The sequence below is a fragment of the Mustela nigripes genome, chromosome 2 (assembly GCF_022355385.1).
Source record: "Mustela nigripes isolate SB6536 chromosome 2, MUSNIG.SB6536, whole genome shotgun sequence".
NCBI classification, from domain to species: Eukaryota; Metazoa; Chordata; class Mammalia; order Carnivora; family Mustelidae; genus Mustela; species Mustela nigripes.
In genome coordinates this window covers 46,401,718-46,429,454 of record NC_081558.1, presented here as the reverse complement: position 1 = coordinate 46,429,454, position 27,737 = coordinate 46,401,718, and the positions used below count along the sequence as shown (strand labels likewise).

General features: G+C 41.9%; 1 protein-coding gene across 2 annotated transcripts in view; it reads left to right on the top strand.

The window, feature by feature from the left end:
* SUMF1 (sulfatase modifying factor 1) overlaps nt 1–27,737 on the top strand; it is a 105,082-nt gene that overhangs the window by 34,256 nt on the left and 43,089 nt on the right. For both annotated transcript variants that reach the window (XM_059390200.1, XM_059390199.1), the window contains exons 4-7: nt 11,636–11,718; nt 13,618–13,740; nt 14,493–14,607; nt 20,744–20,857. In XM_059390200.1, coding sequence (XP_059246183.1) covers nt 11,636–11,718; nt 13,618–13,740; nt 14,493–14,607; nt 20,744–20,857 — 435 coding nt within the window. The remainder of the gene's footprint in view (nt 1–11,635; nt 11,719–13,617; nt 13,741–14,492; nt 14,608–20,743; nt 20,858–27,737) is intronic.

The window sequence follows — 27,737 nt, the reverse complement described above, 5'->3', positions numbered from 1 at the left end:
AAGTTGGTTGGACGACTGCCTTCGGCTCAGGTCATGATCCTGGAGTCCCGGGATCGAGTCCCACATCGGGCTCCAGCTCCATGGGGAGTCTGCTTCTCCCTCTGACCTTCTCCTCGCTCATGTTCTCTCTCTCACTGTCTCTCTCTCAAATAAATAAATAAAATCTTTAAAAAAAAAAAAAAAGAAAAATTTACGTAAAAGTGAGAATTTAGAATCGATGGAATTTCAAAAACATCTCGCAAAAAAACCTTCCTCTTATAGATGAGGCAACCATGGCCCAGGAGGGGAAATGTCCTCCCTCAGTTCTAGATAATGTTGAGGGTGGCGCTGACCTTTTAGCACTGGAGAACCATCCTAGCACTATTCCTGTGGTGTAAAACTCATAAGCCAGGGGCTGAGTCTCTCTCCGTCTTTACAAAAAGATATCCCACTGAAAGACTATATCTACAATTGGTATTTATCCAGAAAATGTCACCCAAAGTGGGGAGGGGTTTCAAAAACATGGAAACCTCAGGAACACGTGAATTTATTCATTATAAAATTTTTATCTTGTGTGTGCTGTGGGCTAGACAGTGTTCTGAGTGCTGTGGATACAAAAGGGACCCAGGTATAAGTCTTCACTCTTTTGGAGGTTATAACTCTATAGGACTCTAAACAAGTGAACTTCTAACAGTGAACAGTCTAACAGACAAATTGTGAATAAAATGAAACAGACTTAACAGGATGGAAAGTGACCGCAAGTGTAGTGTGGTTGGGTTCTTTTGGCTTTTCTATTTGTGGGGTCTGGGATGGCTTCTCTGACACTTGAGCTGAAACCTAGATGAGGAGTAGGAGCCAGCATGACCGGTAATGAAGAGGGATGAACAAGGGGGATTGGAGTGGGTATGGGAGGGTGGTGGTTAGGTTGGAAAAGTAGGCAGCATGTGGATTACATAGGGCTTTGTAGCTCAGAGAAATTTGGGTTTCTTCTTAAGTGCATGAGAAGTTGTTGGACTTAGTTTAAACATTTTAAAGGGCATGCTCTGGCTTCTTCATACATTTTGTTATAGTGGGTGAGACTTGTTTGGGCCATGGAGCAGGGTGGTAGGAGTAGAGATGCTAAAAGTGGTCTGATATTTGGAAGTGCATCTGAGCCCATAAGGGGAAAAGGAGAGGGGGGACTCAAGTATGACTACTGGGTTTTGGCCTGAACAACTGGGGAGGTGGTGATTCCTTTGAGATGGTAGAGCTTGGAGAAGGTTGAATAAATTACTGAATCTAGAGAAGTCTAGGCACTGAGTAAATTACAATTTTTCTACAGACATCTGAAAGGTGATCTGAAAGGAATTTGATTTATTCCATGTGATCCTTAGGAACCTAATGAGGGCCAGCAGTTGGAACATCTGGGAAACATTTCATTTTAGCCTTTGATCTGCACAGGTGAAACTGCCTGCAAGGAAGTGATGAGGGTCACCCGAATTGTTAAGGCTGAGACAGGGAGACCACCTATTGGTAGGGTGATCATGTAATTTATTGTCCAGATCAGGGCATTTTTGAGAATGAGATGGGGTGCTGTTAATTATGCTAGATAACAAGTGTAAATCTGGATTGCCCTGGTCACGTGAGGACCAGTGTCTCTCCTGCCTCACCCGTTCATCCTAGCGAGACTGTAGAAAGGATACCTTTCGGTATAAGTTGAAACGAAGGGACCTCTTAACATCCCTTCAGAACTAAGGTTCTGAAGATCTTTGGTGTGTTTCATTTAACAGTAAGTATTGATGCCTAACTTTTCTGATTAAGTGGAGTGTACTTACAATACCGGCAGCCTCCAGTGTGGGATGCCCTCCCCGTCCCTGCCCTTCACTTGTTCCTCCTTCTTACCTTCTATGGGAAGCATTTGCAGAGTAGCACCCCTTGACTGTTGATGGATGCCCCTCCTTGGGCTTCCATAGCTCACTGAGCTCCTCCTGGTCACAGTACTTAATGCAGGCTTAAAAATCATCTACTCATTTGTTTGTCTTCAGCCCCAGGTTGTATGATCCGCTTCTGTACCCCAGGCTCCAGCACAGGCCTGGCATAGGACAGATGTTCGTGGAATGTTTGTTGAATGAATGAATGAATGAATGGAAGATTGTCACCGTAAATTGGTTTTTATAGATTTTCAGTAATGTACTGACACCCATGTCTGCATAAGAGTATGTATCTCTTCACTGTTTATTACGCTAAATCTACTCAGCAAGCCTATTATATAAGTTTTTTTTTTTTTTTAAGATTTTATTTATTTATTTGACAGAGATCACAAATAGGCAGAGAGAGGAGGAAGCAAGCTCCCTGCCAAGCAGAGAGTGAGATGCGGGACTCAATCCCAGGACCCTGGGATCATGACCTGAGCTGAAGGCAGAGGCTTTAACCCACTGATCCCTATAAGGGGTTTTTTTTTTTTTTTTTTTGTACTCATTTTACTGATTGAGGAAACCAAGGCTCAGAGAGGTTCAGTAACTTTTCCCATGTCACATGGCTAGTAATTAGGAGGAGAGGCAGGACTGGAACCCACTAACCACTTGGTGAACTGCTTGGTTCAGTGCATACTGTGTCTCCTTCCTCAAAACTTAACCACATGTTTGAAGATTTTGAAAAGTTCTGCAATAAAACAAACAAACAAAAACTAGTTTAACTTGATTAGCCCAGTGTCTTCCTGACTACGTAGACTGCTATGACGGTGGAACCGCTCCACCACCACCTCCCCTTTACCTACCAACATTTTGTCGTAAACTGTTGGGAAATGCTTGTATGGTGGAAAAGAGTTATGAACTGAAAATCTCCAGTTGTAAGGTTCTTTTCCTGGCTCTGCCTACCACCTTTCCAGGGCTCATTTTTTTTCTTTTTTTAAAATATTTTATTTTATTTATTAGAGAGAGAGAACACTAATGAGCAGGGAGAGCAGCAGAGGGAGAGGAAAAAGCAGACTCCCGGCTGAGCAGGGAGTCTGGGGGAGGAGGTTGGCTCATTCCAGGACCCTGGGATCCTGACCTGAGCTGAAAGCAGAAGCTTAATTGACTGAGCCACCCAGGCACCCTAGGGGCTCACTTTTTCATCTGTAAAATGAGGAAGTTTAAATAGATAGCCTTCCAGAACCATCCCACCTTTAAAACTCTGCAACATCGTAAGCAGGCCTGCCTTCAGCGTGCAGCCATACTGGGGAAGCCTGGCATACCTGAGTGTTAGAGCCAGGTTTCCACTCCCTGCCAAGCCTGTGTTTGCTTCACCAGCTCTTGCAGAGCTTTGCAAGACACACAGTATTGTTTTTTTTTTTTTTTAATTTGCATATGTTTCCTACTCTGTGTGCTGTCACCACACAGAGAATCAGCAGTCAACCTTCCTGTCGCTGGCCCAATGTCTAGCTGCCGGGTGAAATGTTCATGTCAGGCTGGCAACCTGAAAAAGTCAGCCTTGGGAAGCTTTCAGAATTTCTGTGCTCCTGCAGCCCTAGGCTGAGATGGGCATGTTCAGTGCCAGCCTCTAGTTTCAAGGGGCCGCACTTGAACCATCATGCCATGTGGCCCTCTGCAGAGGCGTGTCGGGACATCAGGTGGGAAGTAGATCATTTCTGGCTGTGCACCTGGGCTGCCTTGGCAGCAAGAGTCCCTGTCCTCTTTGTCATGATGCTCTTTGGGGTGATGACTCTCCCCTTTTTCTTCTCTCTTACCAAAACTAGGTGGGATTATTCAGATTCCGATTTCCCTCCAAAAAACCTGTGTGAGAGAATTTTCCATTCTTTGCATGCATTTACTATATTCTGTCTTCTCTTTGCCTTTTTTTCTCAGAATTTTCATAGCTTGTAAGGCATGAAGGAAAAAGTATAGAATCAATCAAATTGCATTCAGACTTAATGAAATTTCCCTGTTTTATACACTGAAAAAGATCTAAGCAAGCCACTAGCAATTTAAGAGGCCTAAATGGAGTCTCCTTGTAAAGAATTATAATAAATACCTTGCTCTAGAGTGCCGTGAACTTTTATGTATGCTCAGCCCTCTTTCCCAAGGGTAACTAGCCACAAAATCTATTAATGTTATAGATTAAAAAAAAATACATCGTGGATTTATGAACATGAGTTTTAGCAAGAGCTTATTAGAGACAAACTCTAAAGTACCACTTCTGGAAATTTAGCAGAAACAAAAAAATAAAAAATGTAAGTGAAGATGTTTGAAGATGTTCACTGTATTATTATCTATAATAGCCAAAAAAACACAAAACAAAACCAACCTGAGTGTTTCAATGTTAGAAGGTTATTTGGTAAATTATGATATAGCCACATGTCAAAATATTATGTGTGGCCACTAAAAATGTTTATTGTGAAATTCACATTAAGCAGGAAAGTATTTAGTAAAATTAATGAAAATGATCAATATATAATTTGTAAAAAATATGTTAAAATGTGTATGCTTATTGATGAAACTAGAAGATGATTTTTAAAAGTTTACAGTAGGATAATGAATATAAGTATTTTTGATTAAATTAATAAATATTTTTAATATTTATTTTTGTTTTTTCAATGTAAAATTAAGTCTCTTAGCTCTGTTAAAAATATAAAACTTAGAAAATCTGAAAAAGTTTGTTTAGAAATTAAATTTAGAAATTAAAAATGGCACCTACAGGGACGCCTGGGTGGCTCAGTTGGTTAAGCAGCTGCCTTCGGCTCAGGTCATGATCCCAGCGCCCTGGGATCGAGTTCCACATCAGGCTCCTTGCTCAGCAGGGAGCCTGCTTCTCCCTCTGCCTCTGCCTGCCATTCTGTGTGCCTGTGCTCACTCTCTCCCCCTCTCTCTCTCTGATAAATAAATAAAATCTTTGAAAAAATAAAATAAAAAATAAAATAAAAATGGCACCTACAGAAGAACATTAAATATCACGCATAATCTCAACACTCAGAAATAACCATTGCAGACATTTCAGTATGTGTACTAACTAATCTTTTCTTGGGGTGTCAGTGTTTGTGTGTCTATAGGAAAATATTTTTAAGTAGTCTTGTACACACATACTTGTAAGTGACTTTTTTCACTTTCTGTAAAGGGCAAACATTTATTCAACAATTACATTTTCCCCACATATAATTTTTTTTAAGGATTTAATTTATTTATTTGACAGACAGAGATCACAAGTAGGCAGAGAGGCAGGTGGGGTGGGGGGCATGGATGCCCCCCACCCCACCGGAAGCAGGCTCCCTGATGACCAGAGAGCCTGATAGGGGGCTCCATCCCAGGACTCTGAGACCACGACCTGAGCCGAAGGCAGAGGCTTAACTGAATGAGCCACCCAAGCACCTCCACATATAGTTTTTAATGACAGTTCTATTCCTTCATATGGATGTACAAACAAGGGACTCAGGCAGTCTCCTCACTGCATATGCATGTGATGTAGCCTCTTGCTGAGTATTGTCAAATTGCTCTGAAGGTAGGTTATATTAATTTACATGATCACCTCTTTGCCTAAAGAAGTAAAAAATTATTTTTTTAAAAAGTACTTTTCTCTTTTTTTCTTTCACTGAGGCAACTCCCAAATCAGGTTTCCCCATACAACTGACAACAAGTAAACTCCATCACTCTTAATGGTTCTTTGAGCCCAAACATTCCTTGGGCCATTTTTTGCACATTGGGTATAATGAGTGACTGTGCATCCACTCCTGTCTTAAGGATGTGTAATGAATGTTTATAGAGTGTACTGATTGTTGCCATATGGGAATTCAGTGTTTCCTAGCCTGAGGGATTTCACTAAGAATTGAAGCAAAAGTTGTTAAAAATTTTCAGTTACATTTTAGGTTTCATAAATATTTGTACTCTATTTGAAAAAGGATGCATTTTTCTCCTGCACAAATTCTACTAAGTAGTGAAGGTACCTAATTTAGGATTTAATTTGACATAAGCTGTCAGACCTGACTACCTATCTATTTTAATGATGAATTTCTTTTTACTCTTTATTCAAACCTGGTTCTTTACTTTCCACATTTGTATTGAGTGCCAAAGGAAGAGATTCTTTACTCACTATGTGCTTTTCTACTCCATTTGATTCCTTCGGAATTCTCCTCCAGTTTTATTTATACTTCATGAATTTGAACAGATCTGTAATCTCTCATTGTTCACTGGTGCCAGTTGAAAATTCTCCCAGGCTCTTTTTATAGGGTAACTGTCATGTTTATACTACGTTTCAAGAAACGTCCATCTTTTTAATTTGCTTGTCTAAATGCATTTAATTTTTAAGAGAACAGTTGTAAAGTTGTGAACTTGACATCTTTACGCTTTAATATGCATAATTACACAGTGCTCTATCCCCTGTGCCGACTTTATTCTAGGCTATGTGTGTATAAAAAGCATGATTTACCACCTCTGGCAAGAATAAAGATACCTTTGATATTGTCTCCATTTCTTGTCTTTCAACTGTTACTACAAGTCTGGTTATATCCCCAGGGAGAGGTGAGAAAAGCTGTCTTTGTGCTGGGAAGTCCATTTCTCAAGGGGACATCAATACTCACATGGATCCTATTTACATTGTAATTGGTCACTGGCTGTCTGGTACAGCTGTTTCAACTTAAAACCCAAGGCAGTTGCTATGGAGATGGTTGACTAGAAATAGGTCAAGTTAAAGTCCTTTCCCCCCTGGATAGAAGTGCTGTAACAACTCTGGAATTGTCTCAGTTGAACAGAAAATCTGTAGGTGGGCAACCACACTAAAAAAAATAACGTTCTCTTTGTAGGATGAGGCTCATCATGGATGCCAGTCCGCTCATGTTGCTTCTGCTACTCTGCAGGCAATACTGCGGAAGACTTCCTGTGAAAGCCAGAGTACTAGAGATTTCATGATTTGCAGTATGTCCTTGATTCCTGGCTCATGTATGACTCTCAGAAGTTATTTTATTTCACAAGTTCCCAAACATAGTAGGATAGCATTTATTTTTAAGACACTAACCAGGAGTTCAAGAACAAGTTTTTAAAAACACAATGTTAACAGTGACATTTGGAAAAGGAAGGCACCTGGTGACATTGGGATGTGACGTAAACTGGGCTGGGAAACATCGTGGCTTTCTTAAGGCCTGATTCCCAGGGTGAGTGATGTCCTACCTCTCATCGCATCAGTCCTCCTGTGGGGTGACCTTGATTACCTTTTCTTTTTCTTCATTGTGTGTCAGATGCGGAAATGGTTCCTGACTGTGTGTCTGATCATTACAGTGGGGACTTGCAGTCTTCTTGGCAGACAGGCACATGGTGTAGGTACTATTACAGGTCCTTAGGCTTTGTCTGGTTTAGCGTTTGGTGAATATGGATTCTTCCTGCGTCTGCTATGCCCATCACATCCTTGCCCTGCCCCCCTCTGTGGTGCTATTTTCTTTAGGGAATGGGTTAGTTTATGTGTAGATGGTTCTCACATCATGACTGATGGAAAATGACAACTATACTCTTTTCTTGACAGTTCTTTGGAAATGACACATGTTCTAATACTTTCTTCAGCCGATGTTTCTTCTGAAAAGGGTGAACTGAGGGTTGGCTGGGGCCCATGCTGAAGAAGTATTAGAGGGAAGATTTTCACTGATTAGAATGTATGTTCTTTGAAAGCTCTAAGAGAATATTGCAACATGCAATAACAAGTGAGTAACAGTAATAATGTTAGCTAACACTGTGTCATTCTTACTTTGTGCCAGGTAGTGTTCTAAGCTCTTTATGTTCATTTCTTTATTTAATCCTCACAACAGCCCAGAGAAGTGGATAGAAGTGTTACTGTCCCATTTTACAAGTGAGGAAACAGACCTTGACAGGATAACTAAGAAGTCCAAGATCATGCAGCTTGTAAAACGTGGTGCTGTTTTTCAGGCTCAGGTAGCCTGGTTCTAGGCTTGGATGTGCTTACTGCTATGCCTCTATGAACTATATATTAGCATTTAAGGAAGACAGTCTCCCCCCACTCCCCGATTATCATAGTGCAGTGGTTATTCTGCATTTGGCAATGTCTGGAGACACTTTTGGCTGCTGCAATTAGGAGGGGGATTGTGCTACTGGCGTCTAGTGGGAAGAGGTCAGCGATGCTAGTAAACATCCTACAGTACACAAGACAGCCCCTTGCAACAGGGAATTATCTGGCCTAATATGTCAGTAGTTCTGAAGTTGTGAACTCTTACTATAGTAATACATGCTCAGTCTTAAAAAGTATATTACTCCCGTAGTCTTGACCTCTGTGAGTGCAAGTATATTCTTCTAAGTTTTTTTCTTCTGAGTATACTACCGTACATTCATGTGCATGTATTTTACAAAAACAGAATCAAATATGTATTCTATTCTATAGGCTAGCTTCATAAGATATTATATACATTATTTCCACTTCGGAGTGTTTTTTGATAACTGTATGGTGTTCCTTTGGATGATTGGGTGCCAAGTATGGGTTATTTTGTAAGTTTTAATTGGAAGTAATATAATACTGTAGATATATCTTTGTTTATGTACTTTAGATCTTAATATCTTGGAGAAAAACTAGGTAGTGGCCTTTGGACAAGGACAGTGTTAACCGTGGTGCTCCCTCCTATAACCCGCCCCCCGCCCCCCGGCCGATCTGGAGTCAGTCTGTTTGTCCTGTCTCACGGCACACATCACTGAGATCATTGATCATTGCATAGCTCCGTAACTCTAGCTGTGTAAGCTGGTGGTCTGTTTAGGATGGGTTGCTAAGATCATGAGAAAGATTTTAGAAAAGAGGAATCCTGGGAGAAATGAAAGCGAATATCTAAAATGAAGGAAGTGTGTATGGGTAGGGGGAGGAACTGAGCCAGAACTCTAGCACTAGTGTGTGTAAGGTGATCCCTAGACCCAGCAGTTGGAGTTTTGTAGACATTTTTGAAGGAAAATGAAGTGACTAGCTCCATATTTTGTTCCCAACTTTGTGCAATTAACCATGTTTGATAAATATGTAAAATAAATAATTTAAACACTATCAATAAACTGTCTTAAGTCATGCTCTGTGGATTCCTGGAAGTTAAAGATCTCTTTTAGGAATCAGAGTCAGTGGCTGGCAGATAGTGAGTGCTCAGCAAATATTTGTAGCCAGAGTGAATTGAGGGGAAGAGGAGAAGAAAAGGGAGGCCCCTGGAGCAGCCCCACCAGGGTCTGGTTTACATCAGCCAGCTCCATGCAAGTTTCCCCCGAACAAGGGGTGGGAAACCTTGGAACACATGGGCCATTAAAGCTTGTGTTTGGCTGTCTTCACTACAGCTGTTCCTATGCGGATCCTGTGATTCCGCATTTCCACTCTATAGTGTACAGCCAACAGAAATGCATATATATACTTGCTAAAAGTCATGAGCTCCTTAGAATGTTCATAGAAGTGAATATTATCCATCATAGCCTCAAACTGGAACCTACCCAAATGCCCATCAGTGGTAGAAGGGATTAATAAATCAGTTTTAATTGCTACTGATAAAATGTTTCAAAACACAAAAGGATACATGAAAAACAGACATTCCACTTTCTACCACTTGGATTTAACAAAGGTTAACATTTTGTCATATTTGTCTTTAGTTCTTTTATTATTTTAAGACACAACCTTCTGATGGCCCATCTCATCAGTGTTGGGGTGGGTTGGGGTTGGGTGAGTGATCTGAAGATACTGAAACACAAGAGTGGGATAACCCGGGCTTTCTATACACATTTTCCCTTGGCATGGATTGAATTACCTGTCACCGGACCCTAAACATTCAGCAATCTAGTCAGTGAGAAAAATCCCTGGATGAAATAGAAATAAGCTGTACCTTTTGCCTCTCCTGGTCTCTGAAAAATAAAACACCTTGCAGTGGTGTCCTTAAGGACACTATACCTCTTTTTGTTGAAATATAAGAGAATTTGTTTTTTCCCATCAAAATGTCATTGGAATACCATGAATGTTTTGGTTGTACTGATGTGAAGAAAAGAACAAGAACAAAGTTGGGTGTTTTCAGTGATTGCTGTAATTAACAGGAACACCATCCCCCCCTTCTCTTCTTCTCAACCCAGCTCATCAGGATGCAAAGGATTGACAGTAGCATTATCATGGGGATAACCTTGAGTCTAATGTAGTATATATTACAAGAGTTGTTTGCAAATTTCTGTTCTTTAGATAGTATTAGCAAGAGTGAGGATGAAGACTTTTTTATGGCTCTCCTCCAGTCATGAAGCCACAGTTGAGGCTAGTTCTCTTTAGCAAGTGCTTGCTAGTGCTAGGTAGTACTTGTCAGCCCTTTTTAAAAAAAAAAAAAAAAAATTAATTAATTAATTTATTTTCAGCATAACAGTATTCATTGTTTTTGCACCACACCCAGTGCTCCATGCAATCTGTGCCCTCTATAATACCCACCACCTGGTTCCCCCAACTTCCCACCCCTTCCACTCGCTGCTTCAAACCCCTCAGACTGTTTTTCAGAGTCCATAGTCTCTCATGGTTCACCTCTCCTTCCAATTTCCCTCAACTCCCTTCTCCTCTCTAACACCCCTTGTCCTCCATGCTATTTGTTATGCTCCACAAATAAGTGAAACCAAATGATAATTGACTCTCTCTGCTTGATTTATTTCACTCGACTTGTCAGCCCTTTGTGTATGTTATATTTCTTCCTTGTCATAACCCCTGAGGTGGCTGTTGTTACAATCTCCATCTAAATGTGAGTAAACAGGCCTGGGGAGGTTCAGTAGGTTGCCAGGGGTCACACTATGAGTGATTTGAATCTTGTTTTCACTGGCTCCAAAGCCAAGTTCTTAACCAGTCACTAAATGAGGGCCACTTGCTCTTGTTACTTGGGTTATTACTAGAACGGTAAAGTAGGAGTTAAGGTCTTGGGAACATTTGGTAGAGCACTTCCCAATCCTATGGAATTCAGCCTCCTCTGTAGTCTGAGGTAGGCAAGGCAGTGGTCCTGCTCCCATTTCACAGATGAGGACTGTCAGGAACCAGACAAGCGGTGTGCCTGCTCTGGGCCACACAGGTGATGTTGGGCTGGAAACTGAAGGAGGGTCTTTGAAACACACTCCAGCTTTTTCCCTGTGCTTGTGCTTGGCATATGACCACGTTAGTTGATGTTAGTTAGTAGCTCAGCACTTCGGTTGACTCTGTTTCCCCATCTTTTAAGTAGGAGCCGTACAGCCTGTCTCTTACTTCTTAGAGATTATAGAGGATTAGCCAGCACTGCATGTTTTAAAAATTCTTGGAGGGGGTGCCTGATGGCTCAGCTGGTTGAGCGTCTCAACTCCTGATTTCAGCTCAGGTTGTGATACGAGGGTCATGAGATCGAGCCCATTGTAGGGCTCTGTACTCATGCGGGCATCCGCTGGAGATTCTTTCTGTCCCTTTCCCTCTGCCCCTACTTCACTCTAAGATAAATACATAAATCCTTTAAAAACATAAAAATTCTTGGAGATACACACCGTTTAAATATATATCTATTTAGTCATTGTGATGCTTTATGATATGGAATAATACTCGTTTATTGAAGATTTACTTCCATATAAATCTTTATTTTTGATACTCTGGTAAAAGTATTTGATAACTGAAATGGAAGTTGAAGATCATGAGGTTTTTTTCCCCCTGCACATACTGGGTCAGTGTTTTTCTAGAGTCATCATAGCTAACCTCAGCTTTTCTGGGTTGTTTTGAGGTTGCAGCTGCTCCCTGGTGGTTACCTGTTAAAGGCGCTAACTGGAGACACCCAGAAGGGCCCGACTCTACTGTTCTACACAGGTAAGGTTGGTGGCTCTTTCCCCAGTGGACATGTTTAATTGCCAAGTAGATTACTGTACCATTGAAAAGGAGCCCAGTGGCCCTTTTCAACTGTAAAAGGGTGAGAATGACAAACTCTAATTGGTTGGTAGGAAAATAAAATAGGGAATAATATATGTGAAGACCCAAACACTGTGCCTCACTCACAGAAGGTTCTTACTAGGTGGCTTCTTCCTTCCTCATTTGGCCAGCCGAAGAGCTGCCTTTGAAGATTTTTTTCCCCCTATGACAGGCCTGTTACAAATCTCTTGACATATTTAATCTTCACAACCTGTCTGTTTGCTCTCTCTCATGAGCGGGTCACTATGAGGAAGAAGATCGTCTGTCTTACAGATAAGTAGTTGTGTCTGGCCAGGTGGTCGCTGTGGAAGCTCCAGCCTTGGGAATAGGATTCTTGTGATCTCCAGGCTTGGACTGACATACTTTGAAGCCACCATCTGACTGAAAAACCACAGAGCTGCAAGTCGGTCAGCAAGTCTCCAGGGTGGCAAGGAAATAATTATCTCAGGCAAAAATAGAGTAGCACTTTAAGCCCCGGAGATGGAGAAAGGTTGGGTCAGGACTCAGCATCTCGACAGCCCAAGAAAACTGTTCTCCTAACCCACTTTTTCTGATGGGAGTTTTGAGCCTCTGTTTTTGACAACGTTTCTGCTTACTGCCCTTGTTGCCAGGGAGCTGAGTGTACATGAGGTTCAGCTTTAGGGCTGTAGTCCCTTGACAAAGGGCAGAAATCTTGCCAAGTGTGAGGCCGGCAGCCTTCACAGTAGAAATAGACTGTGAGACAGAAAGTCCTAGGATTCTTGGGTACCTCAGGTCGACCGGGCCTCTTAGCTCCCAAGTGACATTTTCTTTCATGAATTTAATAGAAGAAAAAGCTAAGGCAGTAGGAAAACCCAGAGGGGACTGTATTTTACCCACTGACTGAGTCCATTTTCTTAGAAAAGCACATCTCTCATCATTGCTGAAAACAGTCACTAACACATATTAGGTACTCAGTAAATATTTGTTGAAACAGTAAATGAAAGTCCTGGTGGAATTGCCATAGGGAATTCAAAGATGTTTCAGGAATGGACTAGGAGTGTGTAGTCCACTGGAAAAAGCATGAACAGCGAGTTAAGGCTATGTAGTGCTATGTGAATGTGTGTTTCTTCTTATTCTCCAAACTTCTCCCCTAACCCTCCTTGTCTTTCTATGCCCTTATAAAATCTTAATTTGGAATCTGCTAGCATGAGGCACATATAGCCAGCTAATCTGCTGTAGAAAGACACAAAGTTTAAAGCCAAGCAACCTTCCTCTCCCAAAGGAAGGAGAGGAAGTAGGACTGGGCAGAGGGAGAAGCCAAGACAACAGTGCAGGCCCAAGAAGTCCCCACTGATCCCTTAGTGGCTTTGGGGTAAATAGGGCCCTTCGGATGGAGCTGTGGTAGGCCGAAAGGACTGGTTAATCATCGGTGGTTCTCTGCAGCTGTGGAGAGCCCTGAGGAAGCACTCCCAGCAGCTGGAGCAGCACTCCTCCCTTAGAGGGCGATGCGGGTGGTACATCTCCACATCCACCTCACCAAGTGAGATCCTGTGGGGGTCCAGGCCTGCCCACAAGAGAAGAAGAAATGTGTTGAGTCTAGTTCCAAGAGGGATTAGAACCCATTTGACATTGCAGCCTCAAATGGGTTCTAATCCCTCTTGGAACTAGACCTGTGGTGGAAGGTGACAGATGTGGCATAGCTGGGGCTTGAGTTGGGGTCCAGGACTACCTCTGTGTCCTGGCTTGAGCTGAGGGGGATTATGGGCACTTCGCTGCAGCCGGTTCCCGTTTCCTGTTACTGTTTGTGCCCCTCCTCACTCTGCCTTTGCTGTGTCCCAGGCTTGACCACCCGGTCCTCCACGTCTCCTGGAATGATGCTGTTGCCTACTGCACGTGGGCCGGAAAGCGTCTGCCCACGGAAGCTGAGTGGGAGTACAGCTGTCGAGGAGGCCTGCAAAATAGGTACTTGGAGGGTCTTATCCTTATGACCTGTGTCATGACCTTTTTCTAAATCTGTGGCACCTATTTTGACTAGAAAGTTGATTTTAAGCAAAACTAACAGCTTTTTCTTCCCAGGCTTTCTTCATCTCTATGGGCTTACTTAGGAGACACTGATGCATGGGTCACCCAGTGTCTGGTGAAGTGTGCTCCCCACAGCCCCAAAGTGTGCTCCCCACATTCAGCCCTCCACTCTTACATAGTCCTCCTCAGAGCCTTTCAGCAGGCTGCCTTGCCTTTAGGATTTTCTTACTTTAGACAGCTCCCGAAGCAGTGCTATTTCTCTGCTTCTAGAGCCATGAGGCAGAAAATTCATGTTTGGGTCACATCTTCTAGGAAAGGCTCCTTAAAATAGCAGAGGCTTTATAAAAAAGTGTGGTGTGATGCCGGCTGATTGTGCTACCATATAAGTCCAGAACGATGCCCACTTTCCCAGCCTTCGATAAGTCCTTCTCTCAGCTACGTGATTTATTTCAGGACTCTTGAGTACTCGGGAAACACAGAGCTTGTTGTGAACTTGATACGAGCTAGTTGTGCGGAAGTTTAAAAAAAAAAGTCCTGGTTAAAAGCTTTGTTTGTTTATATATTTGAAATGTAAAACACAGTTCACTCGGAACAAGTGAGCCGTGCTCTTTCGTTCTTTGCATTCCTCCTCTTGACTTTAATCCAGAAGCTGTGCCTGTTTGACAGGCTGATGCCTGTGTCTCTTCTGACAGACTTTTCCCCTGGGGCAACAAACTACAGCCAAAAGGCCAGCATTATGCCAACATTTGGCAGGGCGAGTTTCCTGTGACCAACACCGGGGAGGACGGCTTCCAAGGAACTGCCCCTGTGAGTAACGAGCCTTGGGAAGGTGGGCAGCAGCTCCTGAGAGCGCGGACAGGAGTGGAAGGCATTGCTCACGCCCTGACCCGTCTGCTGTCCTTTTGCTGCTTTCATCCACTCGTGCACATGGCAGCTGCTAATAGCTAACCACGTGTTTTTTTATAACACAGTTTTCTTTCTGATTCCATCATACTTAATAGAAACTTTGGAAAACAGGAAGAGTTCAAAAGAGAAATTATAAGGACCTGGAATTGTGCCACCCAGAGATGACCCCTGTTAGCATTTTGGTACCTTTCCTCCTCCTCATGCTAGGAATGGCTAGTCGTTAGTGCTTGCTGTGTAACAGGCCTGGTGCTAAACCATGTGTATGAATTATCTCTTTTAATGTTGATTCAACTTTGTAAGGCAGGTACCATTTAGTTTATACTCATTTTCCAGGTGAGCATTCCCAGGGACAGAGAGGTTAACTAACTTCCCAGAGTTACACAGGCTGGAAAGCAGCATGGTTGGGTTGAACTGGGTTGGTTTTTTTTCCAAAGCCCATGCTCTTAACTCCCATATATACCAGTGTATATTTTTCTGGTGTTTATGTAGATATATATATACACACATATATATGAAATGTATAAATACATCTATATGTATATACATATATATACACTTATATGTGTATACATTCATATATATGAAATGTGTAAATATATGGTATATATACCATATATATTTATATATGTACTTTTTTTTTTAGCTACATATTTTTTACATGTTGCTTTTGGGGCATGCTGAATACAGTGTTTAAAATCCTGTTTTCCCTGCTTAATATCAGAAACTTTTTATCTATCATTAACGGTTTTTCACAAAGATACTATCTTTTTTTTTTTTTAAAGATTTTTATTTATTTATTTGCCAGAGACAGAGGGAGAGAGAGCGAGAGAGCACAGGCAGACAAAGAGTCAGGTAGAGGCAGAGGGAGAAGCAGGCTCCCTTGCCGAGCAAGGAGCCTGATGTGGGACTCGATCCCAGGACCCTGGGATCATGACCTGAGCTGAAGGCAGCTGCTCAACCAACTGAGCCACCCAGGCATCCCAAAGATACTATCTTTTTAACAGATGAATAACTTTATATTTGATTGAGCCCTAAGTTATTTGCCTCTTCTTAATAAGTCACACATTTAGGTTATATCTGTTGGGATGTTTATGGAGGGTTTTTTTTTTTTTTTTTTTTTTTTGCTAAATAATATAACAAGGAGTATCTTATACATCAGTATTAAATCGTATCTCTGAAGGGGTGCTTGGGTGTCTCAGTAGGTTAAAGCCTCTGCCTTCAGCTCAGTTCATGATCCCAGGGTCCTGGAATCGAGGCCCACATCAGGTTCTCTGCTTGGCGGGGAGCCTTCTCCCCCCCACCCCCACTGCCTTACTCTCTGCCTGCTGGTGATCTCTGTCTGTCAAATAAATAAATAAATAAATAGATAGATAGATAGATAGATAGATAGATTGTATCTCTGATGATTTAAGATGGATTCTCAGCAATGAAATTAATGAGTTGAGGACTAGAAAACTTTCTTTATAAAGGTTTTAGAGATACACTGTTTTGCAGAGTGCATGTGGCTTGTTTCTCTCCAGAAGTGTATGCGAGTTCCTTTCTCATTGCTTTTCTGCTGGTAAAATGGTACACTAATGAAGCAATGTTACAAACTTTTCGTTTTCCCTTAATAGTGAGAAAAGAAATCTTGTGGTAGGTAAATAGCAACTTACTGGGTTTGTTGTTGCAGAGAATAATTTTCTTTCAATACTCTTTCCAACAGCTGTCACTTTTTTCCATATTTGTATTTTTGTTTCACACAAAAATAATTCTTCCAAAATTTACTTTAAAAATGTAACACAGATACATCGTTTGGAAGATGGCCAAATGACTCTAAAACTTCAACTGAAAAAATAAAGTAGTGAGAGAGAAAGACCAAGACATTTTTGAAAAAGATAAAAGATGAGACACTTGACGTAGCAAAAATCTAAAAATATTTTGAGCTATTGTATTTAAAACATTTTAGTTTCATTTTTTGGCAATTAATGTAAATAATATATTGCATGAGAATATGGAGTCTTCCAATCGGTATGGGGTGCGTGTGTGTGCATATGAAACTCCATATATATGTGTTAAGCATGTGATAAAGGAACCAACACAAACCAATGGGAAATGAAGCACTACCCAGTGGAGTCAAAAGTCTAACCATTTGGTCTCAAAGTTGGTTCCTCCAGAGTTTCCTTCCCAATAGCTGCTACTTTTGCAAGCCCATATTTGTATTCGGCAAAATGACTGATTTGGGGTCTTGGGGACTAAAGGAGCTGCACCCTTTCTCAGATCTCACATGAGTGAGAAGCCCAGTCAGTGCCCCAGGGGCCACTTTTCATCAGCAGAAATAGCCTTCAGGATGGACAGGGTTATCAGTGACGGTGATCGGTAAGGATGCTCATGAGACCCCCAGAAAGCTTCCGGTAGATGCAGCAGGACTGTGGCCGTTGAAGTGTTCCACACTGTTGTGGACCCTACAGCAGCAGCTCACCTGCAGTGTGCTAAGCCTGAGTGTGGATGGCACACTGCTGGCCTTCTTTGGCAGTGAGCACACAAGAGAGGCTGGTGCAGGGGTGCCTGGGTGGCTCAGTGGATTAAGCCTCTGCCTTTGGCTCAGATCATGATCCCAGGGACCTGGGATTGGGCTCTCTGCTCTGCAGGGAGCCTGCTTCCTCCTCTCTCTCTGCCTGCCTCTCTGCCTACTTATGATCTGTCTCTGCCAAAGAAATAAATAAAATCTTTAAAAAAAAAAAAAAAAAAAAAAGAGGCTGGTGCGACAGGGGCCTCAGCAGCCTGGATTCCCTTCCTGGATGCTAGGCTGTCAGAAGGAGGGCCACTACCACAAGCCTTGAATCCTAAGGCACAGGCTTCTGATGGGCCAAATTATACAAGCGCCTGTCAGTTTTAGTAAAGGGCCATGAGAAGGGTGCATTGGACAGTTATAGATAGTTTACAGTGCTTACTGCTCTATTTCATATCCTATTTAAGCACTTGAGCCTCCAAGGAAAATAGTAATTTATCCTTAAGTCAGGGCCCCTTTTCAGAAAGCACAAAGTTCCTGTGAAATAAGGACACTTTACAGATGTTTAGTGATGAAACATTTAACTGGGAGTGCAGCAAATGTCTATATATTGGGATATATTCAGCAGAACTCACCTGAAGAAGCTGCCATGGAAGTTCTCAAAATAAAATTAGAACAGTTACCAGGGACCCTTCAAGAAGTAATTGGAGAAACATGACCTGGGGAGAAAGAAACAGTAGCCCCCAGAGAGGCAACTTCCACCTCTGCTTGAACGAGACATAACAAGATCTGTATCTTCAAAATGGGACTCAACAAAATGGGACTAAAATTCCCAGTGAATTATCTCAACGTCCACCTTGGCTGCTCTTGTGTCCACAAGCTCTGGTCTGTTGAGGGAAGGAATTTATTTTCAGTGTTGGGATGGGCTGTGGTGAAACGGCCCCCTCACCTGTATTTGATGGGTGTCATTACTTCTGGTCTGGACTGAACACAGCACTGTTCTGACCACCGTGAATCTGTAGAATTGGATTTTTATTTCACTAGGCTGCTGTTACACAACCATTAGTGTGTTTCGGTTTTAATGCATATCAGTTCATTCACTTGAAAATAAGTGGGTTTGAAATATTTCTCATACACATTTGTTTTCTTTTTTTTTTTTTTTTAAGATTTTTTTTTTTTTTTAAATTTGACAGACAGAGATCACAAGTAGGCAGAGAAGCAGGCAGAGAGAGAGGAAGGGAAGCAGGCTCCCTGCTGAGCAGAGAGCCCAATGTGGGACTCGATCCCAGGACCCTGAGATCATGACCTGAGCTGAAGGCAGTGGCTTAACCCACTGAGCCACCCAGGCACCCACACTTTTGTTTTCTTTTTAGGTTCCTGGAAGCTTTGATTAGTGCAGTTAATTTAACAATGAGCAGTTATAAGTGTTTTTTTCCTCCCTAATAGCATACTCACAGATGGTGATTTTGGGGTATTACCTCACTTAAACTTCAGATTATTTAAAGGGGGAAGAAGACCCCAAAACTTCGGGTAGATATTATTTCCTTACCTTCACGGTGTAACAGCACCAGCGGGGTCAATCAAGTTCCTTGTTCAGTAGCTGCCAAGTGTGGGCACGTAGAAAGGATGTCAGCCAGATGGACTGGAGAGCCCCTCCACCCATGTGTTCTCTGAGCCTGAGAAATGATTCCTTCCTCCAGAATGTTTGTTTCCTTTTTCAGTTGCTCTTGTGCCCTTGGCTCCTTCGCTTCTCTCCCCCGAAACAAATGAATTTCTTCCTTTTCTTTCTATTCCTTCCAGCTCTTGTCCCACCTTGCTCTCTCTCATCATCTCCAGATTCTTGAAAGAACAGCTCATGCCGGTGGTCTCTCTGCCTTTACTGTCTCTCTGAATTTGGAACTCTGACCTTGGTTCTAAAAAGCCACCTCTCTACCTTTGTAGAGGGAGTACAGCCAGAAATCTCTGCAGCCAGAAATCCTGTCCCTCTTGGGAGTTTCTGAGACTTCCCCCTCCAACCTCCCTACTCAGTACAGAGTCTTACAGAATTGGATTTTTTGTTTTGGGCATATTCTTTTTTCTCTCTCAGCTCTTTGATGTCTTACATCATTGAACCCATCCTGCCTTCAGTTGACATGCATGGACTTACTGAGTAAAGCAGTGAATGAGCTGCTGTTTCCATAATGAATCCTGAGTATGAAGCAGCGTGGTAACATTGTCTAGTGTTCCAGCTCATCCAGACGAAGTTCTCTTAAGGAGTAGCCTCATAATTTTGAAGGGCTCTGAATTGCCCAAGTATGCTTCCATATTTATATGTTGGCCTGAAACCGTCCAAAGCCAAATAAAAGTGAATTTTAGTTTATTCATTTCTTTAGTCCTACTTTATTAGTAGGGGAGAAACATGAATTTACAAAAATATTTTTATTTTTATATCTTATTTTTTATAAAAAAGATTTTTAAGGGGCCCCTGGGTGGCTCAGTGGGTTAAGCGTCTGCCTTCTGCTCTGGTCTTGATCTCCCTCTGGTTCTGCGATCCAGGCCTGTGTAGCCCTCCCTCGCTCAGCAGGATGTCTGCTTCTCCCTCTCCCTCTGCCCCTCTCCTTGCTTATGTTCCCCCTCTCTCTCTCTCTCTCTCCAGTAAATAAATAAAAATCTTAAAAAAAAAGATTTTTAGGTAACTTGATATTTTTTAATGAAAATTTTCTTTATGTTTGAAATTGCCATTAGAAAAATGTTGGGAAAAAATTTTAAGTTGAATATACACGATAGCATAATTGTACTTATTGTTGCTCATAGTTTTGTTTTGTTTTGTTTTTCCTCGTCCCTCTTCCCTCCCTCCTTCTGAAAAAAGCTTTATACTTTGGTTATGTGTCTGTGACAATATTATGTGACAGACTGTCTGACCTGCCTTTGAAATGTGATATAATTGCTTGCTGAGGAACCCGTACAGTTGGCCTCATACTTCCAGATTCCGGAGACTGACTGCAAACATTCTCTTATAAATATGCTTGATAATGAATTCACATTTTCCTTAGAAAAACAAGTCCCCTCAGTGTTTTGATGATAAAACCTGGTACTTAAAGATAAGATAGTTGGAAGGGGCTGGTGGAGAGGACAGAAGTGCTTTGCGGCTTTGAGTGCTAGAAGACATTGTGCCCACATACCTTAGCTCTGAGGACAAGATTTATACTGGGTCTAATGTGATGTTTCTATAATGCTTTTGAGAGCTTAAATATCATCTACCCTGTCCCCCATTAATTGCAGATTCAACTTATGGTCATTATTAGTCTCTGTATTAGGAATAGTTTTATTGGCTCTTCTACCAATAATACAGTCTCTCCTTAGGTTTCTAAGCTCCCCTTAAGAACTCAAAGCCATAAAATGTCTCTTTCTTGGTTTTTACATTGGCCAAATTGCATTTTGACTATATCAGGATGAAAATTAATATTCCTACTTTGAAGTTTTAATTCTTTTAATGCATATCTGCAGCAAAGATCTTTTCGAAACAAGGTGAGTAGTTTGACAGCATTTTCCCTTTTTTTTAATTTTTAGGTTGACGCCTTTCCTCCCAATGGTTATGGCTTATACAATATAGTAGGGAACGCGTGGGAATGGACTTCAGACTGGTGGACCGTTCACCATTCTGTTGAAAAAACGATTAACCCAGTGAGTATCATTCTCAGACTATGTATTGTGAGAAGGTTACATCCATCCCCTAAACACTCTGTGGCAAGAATTTCATGTGTTTTCTGGGGAGTATTTGTGTGCTGCTGAAATTCATCTTGGAATTCCCCCCAAAGAGATATTTTAAGTAATATATATTAAGTATTTCAATCTTAAAGCACTGTGAAGGAATGTCTGTGAGCATTTTATATGCTGCTGGATTACAATGGTGATAATTTGAGGGAATCTGCCTATAATTTCAGAAATTATATTTAGTCTTATAAATTTGATTGGAATGAGATATTTAAATAACTCTGCAAAATTCATTAATGTTTTAGTAATAACCAGTGAGATCTGCTAGATAGTATTTATCATGCAACTAATTGCCTGAATTTTGATTGGCTGAAATTTTGATTCAGGGGTATCACTTAGTGAAAATGAAATAAGGGTATTTTCTGGTGAACGTTGAGTCAGGAAGTTGAGTCATTTGGTGATTATTTCCTGAACTCTGCAGTATGTCAGTTCAATGCATCATATGCCTTGGGAATTAAGACAATCATGTTTATCTAAGTCTTACTTACTCTGGTACAGGAAGAATGTTGAATACAACTAGTATTATACTCTGCCCCTAAAAGCAAGCTCTCCCAGCAAAGTATATAAAAATTGAGACACTACATGGGCATGTAGGTGGGAAGTACTCCCTTTAAAAAAAATGTGTCTGAATATTTTTTTTCGGCTGAACAGATTAGGGGGAAAGAACCATTTAAAAATCCTATCTCTAACAAACTAGACATTTATAAGTCAGACCCAAGAATATATATTTATACCCAAACTAGCTAGATTGGGAATTTTAATATGCTCAATTTTAATCTTTAACCTTTGGAAAAGGCACAAAGAGTCATGATAAAGAAAATTAATTCTTTGATCTCTCCTCAGTGGAGGGTTAAGCAGTTCGAGTAATTGAAGAGCTTGTCAGACTCTGTGCCTCAGGCCACTTTTCAGAATATGAGGATACATTTGTTTGATATGCTTGATTTTCCCTCACAGAATAACACGTGGTCTGCTCATGAATAATCTGGAGACATAAACCCAGTTTCTTGGGTGTAGATGAAAAAGCTGAGTTCTCCAGAAACTGTCATTCATCGCCCCCCCCCCCAACTTCCCTTGTACTTTCTGGCAGGGCTGGTAGAAGTAGCGGTCAGAGACTCTTTTCTCTCCAAAATGATAATAAGGTTGTGAAGTTCTCGGTAGGCTTGTGGTTGGAGACGCCATTCTCTATTGGCAAGATGTGACTTGGCATTTGCTATCAGAATCAGAAATAGAATTTTCTTTTCCCCCCATCACATAAAAGCATCTGCATGTTTGGAAGGGGGTGCACAAGGCTTCAGAATTCTGGCAAGTTGTGAATGTATCTATCTGACCATCTGTTGTCGAGCTAAGTGTTTATTAGCTTTCCGTCTTAGAACTGCTTGTGTTTCTTCTAAGGATTTACAGAAAAATTCACATTTTTCTCCTTTTCCCCAAGTCCCAGCTCTATCTTAGATGTTGTCCTTACTCTATAAATTGTTCTCATTTTAGATTTCTCTGTGTCACACTAGCCTCGTTTGCTTCCTGATTTGACTGGGATAAAATTCATCTGTTTGGAGAACTAAATCCCAACTTCCTAGAAAACTCAGACTCCATCATTCAAATCTTTACAACTACCTTCATTTCCCGTGCCACTGGCATCTCCCATCCACAGGACGGTGCCAGCCTCCCAGCTGGGCCCTCTCTTCCCTCTCTCTGCCTTGTGCAGCCACGATGACCTCTACAGAGAACAAGTCTTATGCGGCCACTCCCCTGTTTAAAACCCTTCAGTGGCTCCTTGGTGTCTAAAAAAGAAAGTACAGGCTCTGAACACAGCTTCTAAAGGCCAAACATAATGCAATCCTTGCTGATCTCTTTTTAGCCATACCTTCTATTTCTTTAAACATTGAATTATAAAATTTAACAAAAATTCAGAAAAGTACAGAAAATAGTATAATAGATACCTACCATTTAGATTTCACATATGATAACAGTTTACTGTATTTACTATATTTCTCTTAACCAGAGAATAAGAACAGAAACTATTCTCTCAGTTCACACTGGGGATTGTTAATATCTTTAATTTAAGCTCTTCTGGTCAAGGGGTAGCTCTATCTCACTGTGGTTTTAGTCATTGTATGTTAAAGCCGCATCTGATAACTGGTATCTGGCTACCCCACTGACCTGCTTCTGTTGTCATTCTTGGTTTGGGCTCACATCTTGTTTCCTCACATGCCTGGCTGTGTTTGAACGAGTACCACACAGTGTATGTGAAAGACTAGATGTAGACCCTGATAGAGGGTCTGGATAGTGTGATCCTTCTCTAGAGAGGATCCACCATTGCCTCTGGAAGCTTCTATTTCTGATGAGCTTACTCCAGGCAGTAATTGAGATGTTTTGAACTGAACATCAGCCACTATAAGGGCTAGTCTGGGTATATAGTTCTTTAGGACCCCAAAAGTCAGGGGGTTTACTGTGGCTCTTCTTCCTTGAAGGGCTCTGAAATCCTGTTTTTTATTTCCTTAGGCCATGAGTCTATACCTGCCTATGGTTTTGCCGGGGCTTGTTTGTTCCCCAAGTACAGTCCTTTTATTTCTAAACAAACCCATTTCTGCTTGTAAAGCACCTAGAAGTTTTTTATTTTTAAGGTTAACACCCTCAAGCCTTCTACCTTCACCTGTAGGAAAATGAGAAATGTCACAACATCTATTCTGTGTGCCAGATACTAAAAGCTTTGTTAAGAACTAACCTGTTCTTTCAATAACTCCATAGATGGAGTTTGTTTTTTGTTTTTTGTGGGGTTTTTTTGTCCTTCCATCCCACAAATTTTTATTTTTATTTAGTCCTTCCATCCCACAAATGAGGAAAGCTAGGCACAGAGGAGTTAAATAATTTCACACAGCTAATAAGAGCAGCGAGAGCACGAACCAAGGCAATCTGATGTCAGAACCTGTGCTCTCAATCACTTCATCACTCTGCCTCCAGACTTCTTAGCACCATGGATGAGACCCTCTGCTGCCCACAAGGGGATCCATAGGCATGACTTTGCTGGGAGAGTATATCAGTGTTCTCCTGAGAAACAGAACCAGTCAGAGATGGGTGTGTGTCTGTATGTGTATATTTATTTATGTAGAGAAGATTTATTATGAGGAATTGGCTCATGTGATTATGGAAGCTGAGAAGTCCCACAGTCTGCCATCAGTAAGCTGGAGACCCAAGAAAGCAGGCATTAGAATTCATTCCAAGTCTGAAGACCTGAGAACCAATGGTATAAACCGCAGTCTGAGGGCAGGAGAAGATAAGATGAGATGTTACTGCTCAACAGGCAGACAGGAAACAAAAAAGTGGTGAATACCTCTTTCCTCCACCTTTGTTTCTATTCAGGCCCTTAGCAAATTGTGGATGATGCGCCCCCAACCCCACCCCGCCATGAGGAAGTACAGTCTACTGAGTTCACTGTTTTAAAGGCTCATCTTACCTGGAAACACCCTCCCAGCCACATCCAGAAATAAAATTTAAACTGGGTACCCAGCCTGTGGTTGCTCAAGTCCACGTAAAATTAATCATCCAGGTGGAAAGGAGTGAGGGTATATGGGGAATTGCCCCAGAGCTGATCAGGCTAAAATGGAGCTTCCAAAGGAAGGAGAATGTTGTTACTTTGGGACAGAGAAGTAGGCAGGGCCTGATCAAGCTGGACTGGGGCAAAGGGTTTGGGTTTTATTTAATGTGGGACAGAAAGTCCTTGGAGAATTGAAAGCAAACTGGTGATAAGATTTAGTGTACATCTCTAAACGATTCCTGACTTTTGGGTGGAGCATAGGGCCACAGAGGAATCAGGGAGACCAGTCAGAGCTCCTGTAGTAGTCCCTATGAGCTGGTCCTCCAAGGTCCTGTGCTGGGCCATTGCCAGTCTCTGGTTCCCTGTCATTTCCTCTACACAGTGAACACCTGTCCTGTTTTAGGATGCAGCCACGGCTTCCTGTCTTGAGTCTTTCCCTGACTACTTGCCCCCAATGAAAGTATACAGTACCTTGTTTGTGTCCCCTTGAAAACCCACTTCAAATATTTTAATACTGCAGTATAATACAAAAATATATTTGGACTTTGTCCCAGTTCCTGGCAAGGAAGAACAAAAATGCTGGAACTTCCCGATAGGACTGATGTTGCCAGTCATAATGGGCCCTGTTCATCACACCTGAGTTTATGCTACTGGAGCTTAGAGGGAGCCCCTAGATGGCCTCATGATGGACCCATCATCTAAAAGAGCCAGTGATTAGGGACTGGGAACTTTCAGCCCCTCGCGCTGACCTCTGGAAGGGTGGAGTGGGCTGGAGAGGGAGCTCTGTAAAAACTATTGAACAAAAGTTGGAGAGCTTCCAGGTTGGTGACCACTACGAGGTACTGGAAGGACGTTGCCTCCAGAGAGGGCGAGTGAGCTTCGTGCTCCTTCCCCATTCCTGGCCCCCTGAATCTCTTCCCTATGGCCGTTCACAAGTTGTATCTTTATAATAAACCAGTAAATGTAAATAAAGTGCTTTCCTAAGATCTGCAGTCCATTCTAGCAATTTGCCAAAACTGAGGAGGGAGTGCCAGAAACTCTGACTTTGTAGCCAAATTGGTTAGAGGTGTGGATAATTTGGGGGCCTGATTTAAGGAAAAAAAAAGTTCTGCTCAGCTTCTCAACCTTAGAGCTGCTGCTGTTGTGAATCAACAGACCCCTAGGTGAAACTAAGTTAGGGTGGGAAGGGCTCACCTCTGGGCTTCCCTTTGCTCTGGAATGTGAGCCCTGCACTTCCTCACAGCTGCAGTAGTCCTCATCTGGTTTGGTTAAAACTCCTGCTTCTCACTGAGGTCTTCGCTTACTTGCCCTCTTTCCGTAATGGCCTGTGTGTCACCAGTGCTGGGCAAAGAATGTGGTGCATAATAGCTGGTCCTGGAGCAAAGCCAGTTCAGATACCTAGAATTGAGGGAGTTTGACCACTATCCGTATTTCAGGTATTTCAAAAGCAAAGGCTGGTTGGAAACAAGAGATTTTCAGGGAGAGTTTCGAACCGAAATATCCAGGCGATTATTAAGACATTTTGACCCAGGAATTGACCTCTTCAGTCTCATGCATAGTATGTTAGCTCCAAGATTAACTCATAATGGCAAGTCATTTAAAGCTTCTTTGGGGAGATTAAGAAAAGTCAGGGCACTGTATGCAAAGGCTAGTCAGGGAATATCTTTTTCTTTTTCAGTGACTTCCAGGGAGCAAAAGTTAATCATTGGTGCTTATTTTATTGGGCAGTTATTTATAGCAAAAGCAGGTAGTAGAAACATCTTGTGTGCTTTGTACACCCAGTCCCGAGAGAGGCTGACAGGTATTTGACCATATGAAGTGTGGGTTGAGGTAGATGGTTTCATTTGGGCAGCTTGCTTTCTGAGGGAAAGAGCTCTGGTCTTGGAATTAGTTGAAGTAACTTGGATTATAGCTTTGCCACTTAATATTGAAGGAATCTCTCTAAACCTAGAATATCTTACCTTTCCTAAAATATAAATTGGTAGTAATTTTATTTGTGAAATTAAATTTGATGATGTTGCACTTAAATATTTTATACTTTTAAAGTACTGTTGCTTATTATTTTTGTTTAAGTTATGTTTTGGCTACCTAATTGGGCTATTATATGGTCCTGTGAAGCAGAATTGATGAGGAATGTTGCTTTGGGAAGTAGAAGAGAAGAAAGTGATATTTATAAATAATGAGCACTTGATATTCCTCCTATTTATACTTTTTGTTGGCATATCCTGTAGTCATCCTTACAATGAAAAACTTGCTAGTGCTTCATGGTTCATTCAAGTCCCACGGGAATAAAGTTTTCCAAAAAGTTCCTTCTTTGAATAAATCCTGACTGCTTGCCAAATTCTATTAGCTGGAGATTGAGTTTTGTCTTGTTTTTGTCAGTGTGGAATTGGTTGTTCAGTTAGATCGTATTGCTCTAGACAGTTTTGTAAATGTGTCCTGTTTTGCAAGGCTGCTTTGTCACTGTATAGAATTGCCCAGGGAGGCTGTAAGCCCTCCTTGTCTGCAGAGTTTATACTCTGCTGGGTTTTTTTTTTTTTTTTAAAGATTTTATTTATTTATTTGACAGAGACACAATAAGAGAGGGAACACAAGCAGGGGGAGTGGGAGAGGGAGAAGCAGGTATTCCGCAGAGCAGAGAGTCCTAAGCGGGGCTCCATCCCAAGTCCCTGGGGTTAGGACTTGAGCCGAAGGCAGACACTTAACGACTGAGCTACCCCGGTGCCCCTGCTCGGCTGGTTTTGAATGACGCTCTGAGCCATGCCCATCACACATGGCACACGCCTTCGCGTTGACCTGAGATCCGTATGGACAGCCTGCTGGAGGGTGCCAAACTCATCAGTCTTGCTCACACATTCCTTCTCCATTGGATGATGGCCCTGGAGACTGGGACGGAGACTTGGACTTACATGGCTTTAGTCCATCTCCTTTTTTTTTTTTTTTAAAGATTTTTTTTTTTTTTTATTTGACAGAGAGAGAGAAAGATCACAAGTAGGCAGAGAGGCAGGCAGAGAGAGAGGAGGGAATAGGCTCCCTGCTGAGCAGAGGAGCTTGATCCCAGGATCCTGACACCATGACCTGAGCTGAAGGCAGAGGCTTAACCCACTGAGCCACGCAGGCGCTCCTGGTCCATCTTCTAATTTCCACACTTGATTGCTCCTTTTCCCAGTAACCCCTCCTCTGGCCTCCGCCACTGCATGAATGAATGAATTTTGTGTAGCAAAAATGTTAGACCCCTGCTTAGCCTGTCTCATAGTC